The sequence below is a fragment of the Genypterus blacodes genome, unplaced genomic scaffold (assembly GCF_046128005.1).
Source record: "Genypterus blacodes isolate CSIRO-AG114 ecotype Tasmania unplaced genomic scaffold, CSIRO-AGI_Gbla_v1 ptg000138l_1, whole genome shotgun sequence".
Lineage (NCBI taxonomy): Eukaryota > Metazoa > Chordata > Actinopteri > Ophidiiformes > Ophidiidae > Genypterus > Genypterus blacodes.
This window is the reverse complement of record NW_027466940.1, coordinates 1,166,804-1,187,529: the sequence shown is the minus strand read 5'-3', so window position 1 is coordinate 1,187,529 and position 20,726 is coordinate 1,166,804. Positions and strand designations below refer to the sequence as shown.

At 44.4% G+C, this 20,726-nt stretch overlaps 1 protein-coding gene across 1 annotated transcript in view; it reads right to left on the bottom strand.

Annotated features, from left to right (window-relative positions):
- trpm3 (transient receptor potential cation channel, subfamily M, member 3) overlaps positions 1–20,726 on the bottom strand; it is a 79,390-nt gene that overhangs the window by 11,702 nt on the left and 46,962 nt on the right. The window contains exons 9-16 of the mRNA XM_076164763.1: positions 14,475–14,547; positions 10,802–10,902; positions 10,562–10,696; positions 10,249–10,299; positions 6,512–6,652; positions 5,066–5,095; positions 3,528–3,820; positions 1,990–2,218 (exon numbers count right to left, since the gene is read on the bottom strand). Of these exons, the coding sequence (XP_076020878.1) occupies positions 1,990–2,218; positions 3,528–3,820; positions 5,066–5,095; positions 6,512–6,652; positions 10,249–10,299; positions 10,562–10,696; positions 10,802–10,902; positions 14,475–14,547 (1,053 nt within the window). The remainder of the gene's footprint in view (positions 1–1,989; positions 2,219–3,527; positions 3,821–5,065; positions 5,096–6,511; positions 6,653–10,248; positions 10,300–10,561; positions 10,697–10,801; positions 10,903–14,474; positions 14,548–20,726) is intronic.

The window sequence follows — 20,726 nt, the reverse complement described above, 5'->3', positions numbered from 1 at the left end:
TGATGGCGAGGCGGTTACAAAAAGCGGTTACAAAAGCATTAGTCTAGACGAGGAAAACGGTGGCAAGGCGATGGATGAGAGGGACGTGAACTCTGAGCAGACAAGGGAGACAGATGTGCCGAGAACACTTTGGGTAAATAAAAGAGAGGTACTAAGAGCGAGAAGAAGAAGGGAGCGGAGGGACCCAGTATCTGCTTATCTCTGGAAGCAGCTTTCACCATTTTCAGTGAGCTTTTTATTGCATTTACTATTAACTTGGACGTGGAGTCTCTTTATTTTTATAATCCGATTGGGTCCAAAGAAAAGGAGCTACATCGTGGTTTAATGGAATGCAAAGGTGCTGGTAAACTTTAAAGGACGGTGAATATGTAGACTCTTTGGATCCACGTTAAAACTGTCTTTACTGAGGTTTGAAAACTGGATTCAAACATTCAAACTCCACACAGGATGGATGGGGGTCGGCATTGGCATTTGAACCCAGGCCCCTGTGCTGCCATGGGAAAGTGAAAAGCACATTTTCAATAAGGTAAAGGAACGGGGGTAGAGACCAGAGTGGGACAAAAATGATGCTTCAGCTCATGAGCGTTGTCATCTTCATCAGTCAGGTTGATATGTTGAAGATGTCAATAGTTTGTCATGGTTAGTGATGCACAAACTCATCAAAGATTTTTATCAACTCATGGCGCATTTACCCAGTTGCCTGCAGTCACCAAACATGAGGCAGGCGTCCTCGCAAATATAGCAACTCAGGGTTGCACACATTTAGACCGAGCTATTTGCTGTGTTTGATGAACTCCTGAAGGCCATTACCTTGTTTGCTCCGCTCGTGGTTCCGTCTCCATCTTTCTGCTCGGGCGAGTTTGCTTTAGAAGCTGCCGCGCCGCACGTCCACACACTTTCTCGTCTCCTTCTTACCAAAGGCCACCGCGTACTTGTCGTCTGTCCAGCTCTCTGACGGCCCTATCGTCCCGCCACAGTGCGTGCGTGTGTGTGTTGAGTGTGTGAACCCAGCTGTCTCTTCAGCAGCTCCCAGTGCGGTGCTGCATTATGAATAACTCCAACCCCTCTGATCCAAACAGCTGGCTCCTCTCACCTTACTGCCACTCACATGCAGGAAAGCCCACAGCCACAAGAACAGCTTGAAACCACTAAATCCTCCTAACTCTAAATGTATGATCACTAGTTGCCTTTGGTTGCACGAATGCTTCATCGTGACTACAGTGAGTTTTTGTGGGAGTTATTTTAATCCATATCAAGTTATAAAAGGAGATATTCAACAAACCCACGCCAACACGTTTTCAGCATCATCAACTATCGGCGGTCACTTCAAATTCAGTTATCCAATCTGTTGTTTTCCTGCTGCCGCCCCCGAGCCGATCGTAATCTACCACCCACACTCAATACTCGTCTTTTTATCATCGTCCTTCAGCGGGTTGCCAGTGGCTCCACACTGGAGGACGCCGGTCTATTTTCAAATTTGTCACGTTTACTCTAAATGTAATTCTCCTGACGCTCTCTCCAACAGTAGTTACACTGCGTCCATACCCAAAGAATGTGGCCACGTGTTCTATTTAAAGCAGGAATAAGCTGACAAACCGAATAGATTCAGTATTCCGTAAACAGGTCTTTACTTTCAAACATTAACATCTAACAAATTGAATTCAGATTTCTGTCATTAGCCAGAACAAACTGCTCAGATTTGTCCAGACTTAAGTCAAAAACACGCAGTTCACAAGACAAATCAGTTATCACAGTAAAATCTGAATTTAACTTTGCATTCATGTAGTCTCATTGCTTTATAAACTCTTCTGTGCAGTATGGATCACCTGAATGGAAGGATATTTTGGTGGTAAATGAGCTTTTATGGACTCCACTGTAGCGTACTGTATGTGTGCACAGTTCAGTCTGTCAGAGATTCTGCACATGTAGAGCCAAATCCATTTCTTATTCAATGTACACCATCCACAACCACCTGCCACACTTCCATACCTTCAACCCTGAGTTCTTGCGCATGCGCAGGCGTCCCATCCACATGTCAGTCAGCAGCATCTGGCTGCAGGTGTGGGCAATGAAGTCCCTGTGCTTGGCCGCTACCGCCAGCTGCAGGCAGGTGGCGTTACTCCAGTTCTTCAGCTCGTACGTCAGCAGCTTCATGGCCATCTGCTCGTCCTGCTTGTAGGACTGGTCCAGCAGCTCCGTCGCAAGCTGGCAAAACTCTCTGGGAAACGATATACATTTAAAGCATAACTCTGACTTTGTCTCCACAAGTAAAAATTTTAATTAAATTGGCATTGGTAATTCAATCGATCAATGAAGTCCCAACATAATCTTAACCACTAAAAAGACATTCTTCAACACACACACATACACTACACGCTACATCCTTCCCTACATTGCAAAGTAATCAGTCATGTGTACTTCAATGTGTACAACCAGGCATTACGAATGCAGGGGGTTTGGGGATTTATAGAAGTAGGACATGTGTCATGGATGCAGCGCTCATGGCAGAGTGCCGCCCAGGAGGAGGAGCTGGAGGAGTTATTTTCTGGTTATGCGTGCTTAGCAACCGACTTTAAACATGAATTATATATGCAGCGTGACATAAAGGGAGATATACATACAGTGTTCACACATCGTATTTGCAAATGTCTCTCAAAAGAAAATCAAGAAAATCCCCTTGGAGTGCATAATGTACTTCCATATTCCACACAGCATGAATGCAGGAAGTTTTAATAACTGTGAGAATGCACAAACCTCCCATGAGTTTATACGTACACACGCCCGGTACATGCGTGCGCCCACACACACACACACACGGCCACACAAAAGGAATTCACAACATCCCCACGTTAAGATACAAAGCTGAAGCTTGTGAGTTTTGCTCCAAATTCCAATTCCATCTTCAGTGAATGTAGCTGCCATATTCTCTTTGGAGAAGCACGCTGGAAATATGCCAACTCTCAGGCTCTACTTTCAAACTGTGTGTAAGTGAGTGAGTGTGTGTGTGTTTTGGAGAGAGCTGGAGCTGTTACCGGTTGTGCCTGATTTGTAGTATCTGAAATCTTTCCCTCTAATTAAGGTTATTATTTCCGCAGCCAGCATTTCCCGTCTCCAGGTGATTACCTTCATCTGGCATGCGTCTCCTTAAATAACGATGATGCATGTTATTAGATTTCGATATCTATGTCATTCAGGTCCCGCAGGTGTTTGGACTTATTGGAACCAGGTCAGTTTGCTGGGAAGAAGGCATGTACAGTATGAGTTTGTGTGAGCGAATGGGTGTGTGTGTGTGTGTTTGTGCCGGCCTATATGTGTCGGGTGGATGTCCTTCCAGTCTAGACTTCCACCTCAGCTCTGCATTATAAAGCTCAGACCTAGAAAATCACCCTGCATTCAATATATTTGAAAAAGCACAAGGTGAAACACACAGGCAGAGAAGGGGTGTGTGTGTGTGTGTGTGTGTGTGTGTGTGTGTGTGTGTGTGGGTGTGTCTGTGTGTGTGTGTCTGTGGCATAGTTGTGGCCCACCTGGAGTTGTGGTTCAGCTCCTGGGAGATATCGTCCACCATGTCGTTTTCCAACGCCTCGTGTGCCATCGCCTTACAAAGCTTGCAGGCCACCAAGGCCTTGGCCATGGCCTCCTCGCCGTGCTGCCAGAAGAACAGCGCCATCTTCTGCCGCTTCATGAGGACAGCCCACACCATCAGCTCGTGGAAGGGAAACGGGAAGTGGTTTATCTCTGGGTCGTCCAAGTCGATGTCCACTTCCTCCTCCCGCTTCCGCGTGGTCTTCTGGCGGCCTCTGCGGATCGGCATGTCGTCCTGACGGAGATCCAGAGGTGTGGAAGGCGTTTAGATGTGCAGATACTTTTTTGTTGGCCAGCGTCTGACAATTTACCTAAAGCGAGATGATCTGGGCCGTGGTGGAAATCTCCCATATATGCCCTTGCGTCTATAGGTTAACACTGCTAGTTAGCCTCTAATAAAACCAGTCAGCAGGATCGTATTGATCATCAATCACTTCAGATAAACACTTGGGACCTGCTGAGAGTAATTTGATGGGCAAGTGGAGAAACAATTTTCATTGCTTCTTGACATGATTATCAAGCCAAAGACAGATATGTCTATCTTTTGCTGCACATTACCTCATAATTTTAGATGGCGAGACAGCGAGAACAGCAAATTAGAAATTTTATGGGTATGTAAAGATCATTAGAGCACAATAAAAATAAATGAGCAAGGATTGGAAGTGTTACAGCACAAAATTGAATATACCCAGTTTCAAGGGCAGATTGATATGACACCTAAAGCAAAGACAGCAAGACATTAAGTCAAAGTCTTAACAGGCTCGCAGTAGAATGATCAACTGATCAACAGACGGGCAGATGAATTACAGGGAGGCAGACTGACAATACAGAGACAGACATGCACGTTAGATATAAATCCCTCTGAGAAAAGCAGAGAGGCATGCTGTGATACAAGCTTTATGATGCGTATACATCAGAGAGTGTACACCGCAGATGCACACACTGCGTGTTATAGAATCGTGTGAGGTGGTCAGTGTGAGGTGTGACTGTATCATAACACAGGAAGAGACTGTATGTATGTATGTATGTATGTATGCATGTGTACCGTCACCCATGAAGGGTTTTCATGATTCTCATTAATTTACTTTGAAAATCCAGCTCGAAAGGACACACACACACACCGCTTGAAGACTACATATTTTATGCCTTGAGATACGCGTTACTTTCAAAGAGGCATACAAACGCACACACTTAAATATTTTACTGAGGAGCTTGGGCCAATTGAGCACGCACATACGCACGCACGCACGCACGCACGCACGCACGCACGCACGCACGCACGCACGCACGCACGCACGCACGCACGCACGCACGCACGCACGCACGCACGCACGCACGCACGCACACACACACACACGCACACACACACACACACACACACACACACACTGTAAGATGGGACGAGCGGGGTGAGACGACGGCGAGCGGAAAAGACACGCAGGCACAAATGAGAAACATCCTCGGCGGGAGCGACACTCACCTCCATCCCCAGCAGCTTCAGGGCTTTGGGCTAGAAGAGCAACATAAACATAAACAAGCAGAGCAACAACATGGAGCCGTTTAGTCTATGTACACACACACACACACACACACACACACACACACACACACACACAACACACACGACACACACAACACAGCACAGACTGAATGTCAGAGCCACAAAATTAAGACCAAAAGCAGAGATCTTTTATAGAACAGTGAGCCACTCTGTCTTATTCTAGCAGTGTCTCATTTTCTATCTGTGGAAACATACACACACACACGTACACACACATAAACATATCAACCGTCTCTTTGTGAGTATTTACGTTTTTGATTTTGTGTGCTTTGCATGTATTCAAACGGAGGGAGCATGCGTGTGTGTGTGTGTGTGTTTGTGCAGCATTGTGTATTTGTGTTAAAGCAGGGCACATATGAATTATGCATTCATGAGCCATCATCTGAGTGGGTATAAATAGCTCCAGTCTCCTGTGGGGATTTGGATATCTGCATCTATTTCAAGGCTTTGTTCTTAGTTAATATGTGTTTGTGTTTGTGTGTGAGTGTGTGTGAATATCTGATACAGTACTTTCTCTCTCTCTCGCACCACACACATTCACTTTCTCACACACACTCTCTCTCTTTCAGTCTATGCTTTCCCATTATCTGTCTTTCCAGCTGCTTTGCCTCTCTCTCTCTCTCACACACACACACACACACACACACACACACACACACACACACACAAATAATAATGTGCAACTAAGGGAAGAAGTGTAGGAAGGAGGAAGATTCTATATGATGTTCGCTGGACATCATTTGTTTGGTTACACAATAATAAAAACAACACCATAAATACCTAAATATTAATGTGTTTGTTGAGTGCATTTTGTTTTTGTTCAGCTTTTAATGACAGTTATGAATATTATGTTGACATTCCAACACTATGCTTCATATACAGAATAAAGGCCATTTTATACTGTTATTATTATTACCTGATTATTTGTCCTGTCCAAATCAAAGCTTCATCATTATGGTTCACTTACAGTCTCAACATACATTACAACACTCTGAATATTAAGCACATCACATCCAAATGCTGGAGACTAAATGCTTGGTTATCTCATGCTCATTCAGCAGCCACACAATGCATTTATATAAGTATATATATATATAACGTGCAAATTCATGATTAGCATCAGCAAGTTGAAGTTTGCCCCGGAGCAACAATCCCCAAAAACATTTATTGTTAAAACATGATGTGCTCATATTGGTCTTAAGCTAACCAGGGATAATTTGGTTAAAGATGAGAATAATTGTAATGTTATTAAGGCTTTACTTTAAAAACAAAATGAAATTCCAGGGAAAACTTCACTCCCAGACCGAGCTGTTAGTGTTTGAATGCATAATGACGCTAAAACTATGTTGGGTATTATTGACTCACTCGTTTGGGTCCAAAGAGGTTGTGGTAAAGCGTCCTGAACCTCTTCCTGGTGTAATTACAGCGGTAAGCCCCGCCCATGAGGTATTCAATCACCAATCCAATGTCAATGAGGCTGATGCGGTAGTCTGGGGGCAGGTTGCCCTAGAAAACAAAACAGTGTTACAGCCAACAACTGCACCCCCATCAACGGCCAGTGATTAATACAGCAAAAAAAGTAACCAAGAGGGAAGAATACGGAAAGAAATGACATCATCACTCAATCATTCATTCTCCAACACAAAATCCATATCAAACTGTTTTTGGCTATGAAAGAACGTGATATGTCAGATTCACCTTGAAGTAGATCCAACTGAACCCTGGATATTCTCGCTTGGAAAGAACACACAGTGTCAGTGAGTAAACTGCACGGTAAGCAGTGGCAAGAGCAGGAGAGGGTGAGATGCAGAGAAACTCCCCGGGCAAGATCTCTCTTTCATTGATCGCCATGCCAACCCATCAATGGCAGAGTTCAGTGATCATGGTGTGATGCTACTTAGATCCATTCTGCCATTCTCGTTACCACACAGTTTCAGATATGGCACTCTTTCTTTGGTAAAATCCTCAAAGCCTCCTTAGAATTTTAATATCGCATGCAACATCGTAACTCTGGTTCTTCTAATGGGACTAAAGGAGAAGAAAGGGAAATATGGTTCGAAGAGACAATCTACTAGACTATAAAGAAGTGCATGATTTGTCATAATTTGCATTGGGGGAAATAATGAGACCTTCTCAGTGAGGTTCAATGCAATAATGAAGAGGGGGGAGAAGGGGAAGTGATAAGTCATTAGGCAGCGGAGCAATAGCATGAAGAGAGAGAGGGAGAGAGAGAGAGAGAGAGAGAGAGAGTGAGGAGGCAAATAACACCAGAGGGGAGGTGAAGAGTTTCAGGTGAAAAATGTAACCATGTCAACACTCCTCATCGCCGCGCGTTACCCTCAGCGATAACCACAGATCCTGCCGTCATTACCCAGACTCCCACTGTTCCTTTGAGGCGTCGCAATTCCCATACGTGGCTATACACCTTCCTCCATACTATCCTCATCCTGCTACAAATCCTCTCTATCTAAAATATTCAATTTTACCGACGTCTGGCCTCATAGATCCCAGCATCACCACAACCAAAGACTAACACGTTGGCTTTGAAGTACAGAGGCTCAGATACTGCTTGCCTTTTCATACAGACGCAGTTCAAAGTGGGCACACAGGGCTTCTCCTCCCCGTTCTGCTGACAAACATGGTTCAAATGCACCGTGTGGTCAGCTGTGCTCTTTTACTCCATGCGGTGTCAGAAGCTCGGAACTCAGAAGTTTATTCCTGCTTTGAATATCCCTCGCGAGCAAAGAGCCGGAACGTTTATTTAAGTCTCGGACACGGCCACCGAACATTGATAAAACAAAAGACGAAGAGTTAATACCTGGCACTGGCTTTACAGGCCCTTAATCACGTGAATAAACCCTCTGACTTTTCAGTTACAATCTGGCATTCGTTTAATTCCTTAATGAGCTATTACATAAATCTCAGATATCGTAACATTTTGGACACTCGGTCACTGTTTTGCAACCCAACCTTGTCCTGCAATTCGAATGGTTCAATCCTGACCGACTTGTCGTAAACAACTTCTCTGGCTCCAAATCAGTAACACCGACGCACTGAATGTGTTTTTTCCCAAAAACCCTTCCGGATATGTTAGCCTGCTGACCCCATGCTGTGAGGTTAACTCTGGCTACAAACAAGGTGCATTGTTCCCTTCCCTCGGCAGGAAAACCAATATCTGCTTTGGCAGCAGCAATCCAAAGCCCCTAGCTCAGTGTGATTCCCCCCTACTCTGACTCAGCTCTCACAATCTAATGAAGAGAGCAGATTGAACCTTCACCTCAGCGCAGTCGGATCACAACAGGAACTGACAACCCTTTGACCAATAAGAATCTACAGGTCCATTTAGAAAAGAGTAGGAAAGGTGATGACATGGTGAACCGACCCAGTGAAGAGCAGTGGAATCTAATTGGCATCAAGCTAGAATACTGCAACGACACACAAACACGCAGCTGTATTATGGAAATTCACACACAGCTATGCAGAGAGAGGATGCTAATGTCTTGCCATGCACTACAGACTGTGTTTTGCATGTGTGTGTGTGTGTGTAATATAAACAGCAAAATTCTCCCCACACAGACGTCAGATCAGAGCTGGGTTTAAGGACAGTGAGGAGGTAAAGGAGGGAGGATTACAGGAAGAACCTCCACAACGACTCCCGGGGGAGACGCAGGCATTACTGTAATCATTAATGCTCAGTTAATGAACACGTCTCAGTGCTAATGGCGCCGGTGCTGACCTCTTCGTCATCTCTGGGCGGTGATCGCTCCTAATTGGCGTGTGGACATGCGCTGAATGTGAAGTTCGAGGTTGCCCGTCTTTGATTTGAGTAATTGTTGGGAGACATTAGAAACGGTGCCAAGACGTGCCAGTTCAGGTTGAAGGAAAGAAGCTCTGGGGCCGACACAGTCGTAGTTACTGAGGCAAGAAATTGGTTAAAGTGATACTGAAAGGTGATTTTACAAAATTGGATCACTGTCATTGTTTTGTTTAATTGTCAGCTGGAGCATTTTTGGTGATAATTGGTATTCATTTTACGAGATCCATATCTAAATGAAAGCTAAAAGCATCTATTGATTGATGCTACTTTTCGTTACAGCGCCCTGCATGTTTTTTCCGCTCAGTTTTTCGTTGTTTCATCCCTTTCACGTATGTACGGAAGCGTGCAGGGTTTTCAATTGACTCCAGCAGCGGCGAACGGATGTGATCCATGAAAAATGGTTTCAGGGAAGAATGTCATGAGGGAACCGTGAACATATTGTATTAGCATCTAACGAAACGTGTAGAGACTGTACAGGTTTGCTACAGACCTGAAGCCAAATTCCACCAAAATGCTCCAACTTACAAAACTGCGTGTGACCTAATTTGGATGTAATTTTCCCGAAAGTCATCACATTTTGTTAAATCACTTAATCGCAGTATCACTTTAATTATCCTTCTAATTGTGGCCATAAGGGCTTTCAGGGCACTATGAACCAAGCTGAGTTCAGCACAGCCAAAACATATGGAGAGCTTATTAATAACAAAGCCACTTCCTACTTTCAAACATGGAAATTACAGTGTTGATGGAAACTAATGGTAGCATGTAAAGGTATGCACAATCCTCCCTACGGACACATTAAAAATACAACAAACCAAATGATATTAGTAATGCAGTGTGTGTCTGCTTAGTACTTATTAAGCTTCACAGCAGTCCTGATGAGGTCGGTTTGCTTTAATGCACCTTTTGTGGGTAACACATGTCGTGTTTTGTTTTGCTGTGCTAGTGTTTGTGCATGGACAACATGATAAATAGGATTCGGAGTCATGAGCGGGGTTTGGAACCGTGCATAGCTCTACACAGCCACTGCAGCCTGCATCTCCAGCTGAAAGAGAAAAGCCGGCTTCTATTCGCAGTTAGCGGCAACTACGACTACTAAACTCCACACACCATCAAACAAATGAACACGCACACACACACACGCACTGCAAAAAAAAAGAAAGAAAAAAAAGCAGCACAGTCAAACCTCTCTTGGTTAATGTACACATTCAAGACAACATTTTTCGTGACAGTGTTTGCCTGAACAGCCACACAGAGCTACGATGACGACTAAAGGTGCTTGTACCTTTTTCACATCTCTGACGAGGTGGGACAGCGTGTTGGACGGTCCGTGTCTCTGTTGGCAACAAACAGAAAATATCACATATGGATGCTATTACTGATATTATCTATAGTATCTGTGGAGAGAATTCACTCTGCCTGCTGGGCACACACTGCCAACATTGTCCTTCATCCATCATTTCACTCAGAAGCTCGTTATTTCAACTCCCTGGGAGAAGATGCTGCTCCCCATAGTTCTGTATAAATGCTCGATGCAGTGTCTGTCGGGGAAAAGGCTGTGTTGTTGCTTCTTTATGTAGACGTTCATGCATTATTACCGTGTTGTAGAGCTCCTCCAGTCTGGAAAGGGTGAGGAAACGGTGCATACTGACTCCATTTTCAATCAATAGCTTGACAAAGTCCACTCTGTCCAGGACTAAGGCATCCAGCATGGCTTGCTCCAGGGAACCAACCTTGTACAAGCAGGAAACAAGAATATGCCATAAATATGCATGACCGACAAAAGAAGCAGCCAGTGCAGTGGGCTGTGGACTATTTTTAACTGTTCTTCTTCTTACAGGCCACTGTTGTCCATAGATGAAGATCTGACTGCGAGCGATGTCCACTCTGTTCCACGCCAGAGCCAAACTTAGCTGGTCAGGAGCCGAGGCGTTGGCACCTAAAGGAGCACATGAGGAGGTCAAGGCTCACGTCTCTCCAAGTGTGAACATTATACAGTCAAACCACAGACTAGATTATTTTCCATTCAACGGTGTGAGTGAGTGTATAGATTTAACTTATCTTAAATCTTACTTGATCTTCTGTCTCAGTAATTAAAATCTCTCTTTCATCTCTTGTCGCTGAGTGCTTTTACTTTTGCTGCTGCGACAAATCAATCTATCCATCGCAATTAGGTTTTATCTCATTCTAACTGTGGCAGATTCGCCGGGTTGTGTTATATTTATTTCCACGATTGGTTTCCTCCAACAATTCATGGCTGAAAGAATCAATACAGCTCAGTTTGGGGGTGTGAGAGCTACGCCTGTGCTCGTTATTTGCATCCTGTTTAGATCTAGTTTGCCGATTGATCTAAAGCTTTGCTAGTTTTAATCAAGTTTGTGCTGAACCGTACTGGGACTGATCAAATTTGAACTAGTGCTCATGCTGATGACACTTCTTTTCAGTGAGTCTTTACTGTTTGACATGTCTGCCGTCTGATGTCTATGGCGATTGTCGCATCAGCGTTTTTCTCATATGATTTAACACCTGTCGCAGTGCGTCTCATTGCAGTGCATCACAATGCATTCTAGACCTGCGGCAGTCATAAGCTGCACTGCCATTCTTTAGTCAGAAAATCAGTTTAAATCGATTTAAATGAGCCTTTCTATGCATTCCGGTGTGTTTCCACTCATAAACTGGTGCCAGTGAGAGCTTGTACACATAAAATCACACCTGGCTATTTAGGAATTTATAAAACACAAATTTACATAAATATACTGCATAAATGTTACATAAACTGTATCTAATCCTACATAATCACTTGGTACAAGTCAGTGTTCAAACGTCACATTTTAAACTCTGTCTATTAGTGGGATCCAACACAGAAACTTTGTCATTTGCGAGCTGAGAAACGTCCGAGAGGAGGGACATTTATTCAGCTTTTATAGAAAAAGAAGCTTAATGTAAATTATGATAACTCCTCGTGTGCAGATTGCTATTTTTTATTTGGCAAACCAAAATCAGCACTTTACGCAGCAGCTCTCTCTCTTCCCGACTTAAACGCCCATGAAGCATTACGGCAGCTTAATGAGGCGAGTTCAGATGCATCCCCACTAATAAGATGCACAGCACTCTAATAGGGCTTTAGCAGAGAAAGTGTGTGTGTATGTGTGTGTGTGTGTGTGTGTGTGTGTTAGAAAGCAGGGTCAGCTTGCTCCTTCAAAGGCCATCACCTCCACATCTGCAGGGAGGCTTGAAATGCAGCTGCCACAGTTTATGTGCCCAATCTTAGAGATATTGATTACATTGGACACAGGCAGTAAATTACTGCAAATCCCCTCGGTTAGACCACGTGTCTCCGGCTCCCATGTCGTCCCTGAGGGTCAGTTGCTGCTGATGGCTAAATCATTCCTTCTCTCTTACTGAGTCTGTCCTTCTCTCTTCCTTCCCCTTTCTTTCTGCGTGTTTTTGACTCTATTGCGCTTTGCTGAATGTGACCAATACCATTTGACTCAAAAAGGCGACAGAATGAGACTCGCCTGGTTTGCCCCCTCCCAGCACTGTTAACCATAAGAGACCATAAGAGGTTTTGCAGTTCTGTCTGTCTCAACATATTTCTTTATTTCAATTCCTTCCGTTATGTGATTCCGATTCCATTATGTGAGAGGAAATTTAAGTGAAGTATATGAGACATTTTTCTCAAAGAAAAGTGACAGAGAAGGCAAAAGTTTGCAATGAAGGCAAAGATGTACAAGCTGAAGAAAACATATAGAGACTGTGTCTCCCCTCCTCCAAACTCTCATGCGTTTGATTTCTCTCCCTCTGCAGAATGGAAACATTTCTCTGAGGGACGATTCCTGGTGATACTCATCATCTGCTGTGGATTGCAAAGTGGCCCTGCAGGACCGAGTCTCTACGTCCAAACCTGTGAATATCTGCACACAAGAGTCTACTGGGCCTAGTGAGTATCATATTGCTAGAAGAAACAAATGTAAAGATGTAATGATTGATACAGGCAACAGAGCTGCCAATCAAAAGAATAGATCTCTTCAAGAAACACTCATCTCTTCAAGAAACACTACCCGGATCCTCCCTCTTAGGACATCACCTACTCTGTCCTAGCTCTTCTGATGCTCTTGTTTTCTAATCTTTCATTTCTAATTTGTCCTTTTTTTCTCATTCATCATAGTACCTAACTTATTGCACTTCTACTCTAGCTCTAGTTATGCTCTTAGCTGCTGGTTTAGGAAGGAAATGCGCTTACGATTTCTTGTGACCTGAAGTTCTTTTATCTACCTTTGTTGAACACACTTATTGTAAGTCGCTTTGGATAAAAGCGTCTGCTAAATGACCGTAATGTAATGTAATGTAGATCCTTGGAGGCTTTATGTGTGTGTGTGCGTATGGGTGTATGTGTACCCATACAACCATACACCCATACACACACACACTGTCCACCTTGTACACTGTAGGGGGAGGGGTATATGGTAGAAGACGTTGCCAAGGGTGACACATTTTCTATATAGTAGCCGACAAAGCCATTTACTGCCCTTATTCGAAACTGCACAAGAGCATTTCTCAGTATAAGCTTTGATCAGCTGTGTGTCCTCCTCACACATTGTCTCTGTGCCAAGCTGATAGATTATTTTGTGTGTGTATGTTGCAGTGTGATACAAGAGGTCAGTGGAGGCAGATTGGCGCTCTGATTTTAGACTCCGACCTGCCTGGAACGACTGCTCTCCTTCAGACCAAACTAAATGGCCGTGTCACAACTGCACGCTGCAGACGAGCAGCTCCGGGCTTTGTGTTACAGTTTGCAGACCGAAGAATAATAACAGAATACTTGTCTTCTTTGTCTGATTTGCTTTTGGAGTGTGAACCAGGACAAGATTTTGATATTGTGATACAATATGGTGGGATATGGAGAGCATGTTGTACTTTCGTGGCATTTAAACTTTGAAAGTCTAAAGATTACAGCGAAGGTGAACTGTTAAAAACAGTATGATGACATTTATTCTAATTAGCCCACACACCCTGTGATCACTGACCTCGCGAAATTAAAAGAATACATTAGCGTAAGAGAACTGTTTAAATAAATGCAAATGAAATGAAAGTATCTACACATATAAATACAGTATGTTCCTGTTAATTCATTAAGCTGCAGGGGTTGTTGCAGTGATATTAGCATTTTATTAGCATAGAGAAAAGGGTCTGTCATAAACAGTGTATAGCACAGCAGACGCAATATTCTGGACTTTATTTAAAGCCCCATTAAGCAGTATTATTGATATTAACGGTGCTTCAAATCACCTCCTATACACTGAGAGGATCATCAATGGGATCTCGCAGAGGATCGATATGGCGGCGGGCAGGAAAACCGATCTGCCTTTTGTGGATGTGCACTAAAAACGCAGCGAAGTCCAAAATAACAGCATCCTTCGAGGACAACAGTGAAATGGAAGCTAAGTGCATTCTGTGTGTGTGTACAGCACACGCACACGCACGCGCACAGACACGCATTAACTCACTCACCTTTGAGCAGAGCAGTCAGGATGGCCAGGTCAATATCTTGATGACCCTCTGACCCCATCCGGAAAACTGTTATCTAAGAGAGATATGGAGAGAGAGATACACAAAGAGAGAGAGAGAGAGAGAGAGAGAGAGAGAGAGAGAGAGAGAGAGAGAGAGAGAGAGAGAGAGAGAGAGATATGTCAGAGGAGCAATAATGTTACACAAACAGTGTGAATGTGACTTTACCCTTGAGTCTGCACTGTCTTGTTTGACTATTTCAAGGCTTACAGCATAAAGAAAATCACTTCTCAGCTCCCATTTATTGGATTAAATTGCTTTGGTGAATCGTTCCAGCTGTTGCTAAAGGGCTCCGATAGATAGAGGAGAGGAGAGGAGAAAAGAGGAGGAGAGGAGAGGAGAGGAGAGGAGAGAAGAGGAAAGAGGAGGAGATAATATATGTTTAATATACTAGCTGTTTACTGTTCCTTTACTGTTCTTCACTCCAGCAAACTTCCATCTTAGTGCTGCACAGCTTGTTCACTGTAAGAGGCAATAAGGGGATTGAAACCTCGCTGAGCTGCATGAGATAAAGTGAATATGAACTCGTGTCAATCCTTCTGCTCTTTTTATTTGCTGCGTTTAATTTCCTCGTGGATTAGACTTTGAGGAGAATAAATCTGTCCGTCCTGGATCTTTGCTGCTGTGTGTTTTACGGCTCTTTTCTGTCCAGTGAGAACTAATGGTGCATTGGCGGGAAGCCAAAGGAAGGCGGGTGAAAATCTGTGAGATGCGGCAGCTTTTCTGGATAGAGCAAGCATGTGTGTGTAACAGTGTGCGTGTGTGTGTGTGTGTGTGCATGCATGCATGCTCACATGTGTGAACGTGTGAAGGGCACCTTGATGTAGCATGGCTGCACGGGAGAGCCTGCGTGTTCGGAATGCCTGACGAGCTGAAGACCCCCAGAAAAAGGGGTAATACATCTATTCCTCTAATCCCTCCCTCTTCCCATCCACCCCCGCACCCTCTCTTCCCTGCATTCCCTCCCTGCAGCCCATCATCCCGGGTCTAAATGGCTCCATTTCGAAAAGCTCGGGGAATCTGCCGGCTTTGCAGCAGCTTCATTTCCTTGGGCGACTGCAGTGCTGCCGGATTACCCTCTCAACCCGTTATCTCCCCCGTCTCACCCTGTCCTCACACAATCCGACAGGACAAAAGTGATGATGTACAGTATCTATTACCGCTTGTTGTCTCATTCGTCAAATCAAGGCCATGCACTGCTGACAAGTTGGCTGTTCCCTGCGTCAGACAGAACGCGTGAGGCGTCATGTGATGCGTCAGACTTTGTGCAATCACCAATGAGAGGAGCATCTGTGTGTGTGTGTGTGTGTTCTCCAGGTGGCGTAGGATGTCAATTGGATGTGACTGTATTGATTGAGGTCTTCATGAGTATGGACACCAATGAGTGTCTAATGCAGGGTCTTGCTTTGAACGCAGTTATATTGATGTGTGTTGAGGAGCGCGCGCGCGAGAGAGAGAGAGAGAGAGAGAGAGAGAGAGAGAGAGAGAGAGAGAGAACCATCTGCTAAACATACAACAACCCAGTTTGTGTGTTTGAGTGTTAAATATTTATTTAGTTCAGCGGCCCTGTGTGTGTAATGTGAAAATGGTTAATAAAAGGTCAAACTGAGCAACCCAGATCAACTTTGTAATCAACCAGACAAAGACAGAAAGAATGTGAGAGAGAAAGAGAAACAAACAGCGCAGCGATAACGAGAGAGATGACATGGACCTATCATTTTGAGGGTGTGGCTACTTGTGGCCTTAATTTCACACAATCAGTGCAGATTCCATCCTGGGCGCTCAGTCGCATCCTGCAGTTGTCATTATCGGAGCACAAACACACACACACACACACACACACAGGTTTCCGGGCTGCCTAGAGGATGAGGAAGGACAGATGAAGGTGTGATATGAAGGAGGAAAGATCATCATTATATCTGATGTAAGCCATTGCTTCTATTCTGCCTCCAGCCACTTCCTTTATCTGCCACCTTTACCTCCACTCGCGTCTATATCACGCTATATCAGCTTCCTGCCCTCCCCACCCCCCTCCTGGCTCCCTCCTCCCTATTCCTTTATTCCCTTCTTCCACTCACAGCCCTCAAGGTGACCCTGAGGACATGTGCTACCTGTTATCAAAGAGGCTCTACAGCGCAGACGTTCGCCAGCACATGACCGCTAATGACAATGATCCCACTACGTCATCAATGTGTGTGTGTGTGTGTGTGTGTGTGTGTGTGTGTGTGTGTGGAGGTCTGGAGCGTTTGAGAGGATATGTTTAAAGAAGGAGCCCTAACACGTTCTCATTAGTCCGAGCATTAACTCCTCTGCATGCAGCCCACTTCGTTAATTGCTTATAACATTGGAAAATCTTCACCATTTTTGACATTTCTCTGCGTCTACGGTGGCTTGCATCGCCTCAAGGGTCAACACGCAAGCAGGCAGTGCTCTGACTTGTGTCTTCACACTCTACCGTCCTGCCGACGAGGATGGGAGCAGAAGAAAAAAAGAGGGGAACTGAAAAGAGGAGGAAGAACAGACTGAAAGGACAAATGAGGGATATTTAGTGCTGACGGATTGAAGATGGACATCAAGAATGTAAAAACGGAAGTAAAGGAGGACTTTTCCTAGGCATGGACGAGGTCTGCTGCAGGGTTTCCCCCATCTCCAGAGAAGCTAAGCTAAGGGCTAAAAGCTAGGAGGATCAGAAAGCTGCTCTTCACGCTGCAGCAGGCTGAGCTGATTGGAAAACATTCATCTTCATTTAACAGGCAAAGACCCTCTTCACACACACACACACACACACACACACACACACACACACACACACACACACACACACACACACACACACACACACACACCATGGGATGACGCCTGGCTCTACATACGTCTATGTTCGTTCATCTGTGTGAATCAGTGCATTAAACATTGACATGCGCGCACAATAAACCAGGATAAACTATAAACCAATCAGACTTTAGCATGACAACTGCGGGGGGCCAAGGAAGGGGGGGGCGGGGGCAGAGACTCATGGCTTTAACAATTCACTGCTCATGCATTGTTAAAGCCATGAACTTGCTTGTTTAATCTCTTTGTCTCCGTTTCTGGCTCGCACTCTCCACCGCACCTCACCAACAACACCTTCACTCCTCCCTACTCTCATTTTCTCTCCTTTCCCTCCCACCCTTCCTCCCTCTCGCATTAGCTCCGTAAGTCAAATTCTCCTCTCTCTCTCTCGCTCTCTCTCTCTCCCCCTCCCCCTACTCGCTCTTAGTTTCACTTGTCAGAGGAGGTGGAGGAACACCGTGGGCTGGTGGTTCCTCCTCAATAATTGATCTGAATTGAACATATAAGGACTATTCTATACTTAATTATTCATAGCCAGTTGGGAGATTCCGCCAAGACAAGTATCTGGCATCGCCTTCACCATAGAAGAGAGAGAGAAAAAGAGTGAAGAGAGAGAGAGAATTCCACTTTAATTAGACCTTAAATTAGATTTCTTTTTAAATCAGGAAAGAGGGGGGGCGGAACAATGGGCCCTGGTGACACTTAAAGACACTCAATCTCCTCAATGTGATCGTCGTTTCAGCGTGAGCTTCTTTCATATTCATGTGACGACGGAGTGTGCAGAAGGGATAAGGAAAATACAATGTGCATATACGGGAAGATGGGAAGATAATCACCCACACAAACTGATACAAATGTGGCCCTGTGCAGAACGCATTGATTAGTCGCCACTTCCCCTCCCTCTGACGGACAATAACCCTTAAATTACACAAAGCGAAGCATAAAGGCGACGCCGCAGTTTTATTTCCCCCTCCCCACTGTCAAGCCAACGGCCACGCAGCAACAAATTAGTGATCAAATCCACAGAGCGACGCTTCTATGCGGGGATGTTGGAAGTCGTGGTTGATGAAGTGTGAATAGAGCTGACAGACGGACCAGGAGACAAGCAGAGATGCTATGTGACAACTTAAGACAGATGGAGTCACAGCTGCAGAGACACACACGCAGGTTTGCTTATAGACACTACGGACATATTGCTATATCCTACATACACAGGCAACAGAGAAATAACCGATGCGCAAATGTCTACATGGCTACAAACCAACATGCTGAAAATGAGGAGAAAGCGAGCAAAAGCCTTTCTTTGGTCTTCCTCCTCCTCCTCCTCCTCTCACCTGCATCACACTCTCTCCCTTATACATTAGCCCAGGCAGTCAGGCTTTCTCTTTACTCCCACTCGCTCTTTGTCTCTTTTGTTTCAGAGCCAGAAAAAAATGAAATATCAAAGCACTGGGTCACACACACACACACACACACACACACACACACACACACACACACACACACACACACACACACACACACACACACACACACACACACACACACACACACACACACACACACACACACACACACACACACACACACACACACATTAATGCAAAGCTACAGTTATTACCACATGGGTAGTAAACTGTTATTATTACTGGAGTACTGACAGTAACTTGTACTTAGAGATGTATGAACGTGATTGTGAGACGAGAGCTGCTGCATTAAATTTTCATAGCGCTAAAACCCAGCAATTGGCCTGCAGGATCTGTAATGCTGTATTGTTCTTCTCGGCTAAACACTCCCGCAAGTCGTTTTGATGTGCATGTGTTTCAAGAGGAGAGACAGAGAGGCCACAATTGGAGCTGTGTGAGGAAAACTAAAATTGACAAAATGCTGTGCTGCTCGAAATGAGGAATTGTTTGAACTTCATTTTCTTTGACAGACACACACACACAGCTGCTTAAATTAGTTTACAAGTTTACTTAATATAATGATTTTATTATATCATAAGCTTTGCAATTCAATTTACCAGGTTTGTTTGTCTTTGAATAAACTCAGGAACTTCGTTGTATTACTTCATGCAATGATAAGACTGAAAAGTATGTGTGGATTCCCAGATTGAGCTGTATGATGCCATCATGACAGCACTGCCTCCTAAAATCTATGTTGGGGAATATTTTTCACTTGTGCAGTGCATATCTTCAAATACACTCAGTTCATGATAACAATGTGACAGGAAAGCTCATTCTGGGGCAACAGTATTAGTATCCAACTAAACTTATAACTTCATGTAGAGGAGCTTTTAGACGCTTTTGACACGTTCCATGGTTACCAGATAAATGTGATGACACCAAATATAACCAAAAAAGTACTAGTGAAGAAGTTTGGAGGTCATTTTAAGATCCTTTGTTCAGTACGATGGACAGCTCCTCTCTCCACAGTAACAGCAAATGTCGAACTACAGACGCTGGTCGTCTTAAGTTAATAACCCACCCATCAACTGTGACCAAAGATTTCATATGGTGGTGATACAATGATGAAATACACACACCCACACACACAGACACATGCACACCCTGATCCATGGCTCTCTGAGGGGTATCAAGAGGGAGCCCCTGTGTTGCCTGTCATACTGATAAATAGGGGATCGTAGAGGAGGATGAGGTAATCACCACACAGGGAGACTGAAAAGTGTCAGAGATCGGAGAGCTGGATAGCACATATCCCCCTCTTCCTCTAGCCCTCCGTCTTTCTCTTTTGCTCTCTGTCTCTGTTAACAACCACTTTCAACTGTAGCATTTGGAGACTCTCCGCATGAGGCACTAATGACTGCAGTGTGAATAGGGAGCAAAGCCTTACCATAGTGTAGTACAAGGATGAAGACAGCTTATGCTGAATGCTTTATCCTCAGAATGTTGCAGTGCATTTAATATTGCATGAAACTGTAGCTATAAGCCATTCATTAATTATTCCTTTCACTTTAATAGAATGCGTACAGCGTCCTGGATATGAACCCAACTCCACTTTCCCACTGTGCTCAGGCAGCCATTACACAAATCCTACCCACACCTCTGCAACACTTTAAGGTGGAACCCTGTCAGACAGATTTGGCCAGTTTTTAGTTATAATTTACTTTATTAGATGGGTTAGTTCAGGGACAGTAGTAGTGCAGCTCAGTTTCGGTATCGCCGCAGTAAGAGGCAAAGGGTCATAGGGCGGCCACATCGGACCGCCTGATGTCTCCTGCTGAAGAATTCCCGCCTAATCGATCTGCTCTTCTCTATCGAGTGCAGATGATGCATCAGCGTGAGCGTCATCAGCCACTGGATTCCCACAGTGGCTGAAATCAATCCGCTTACACACTTCAAA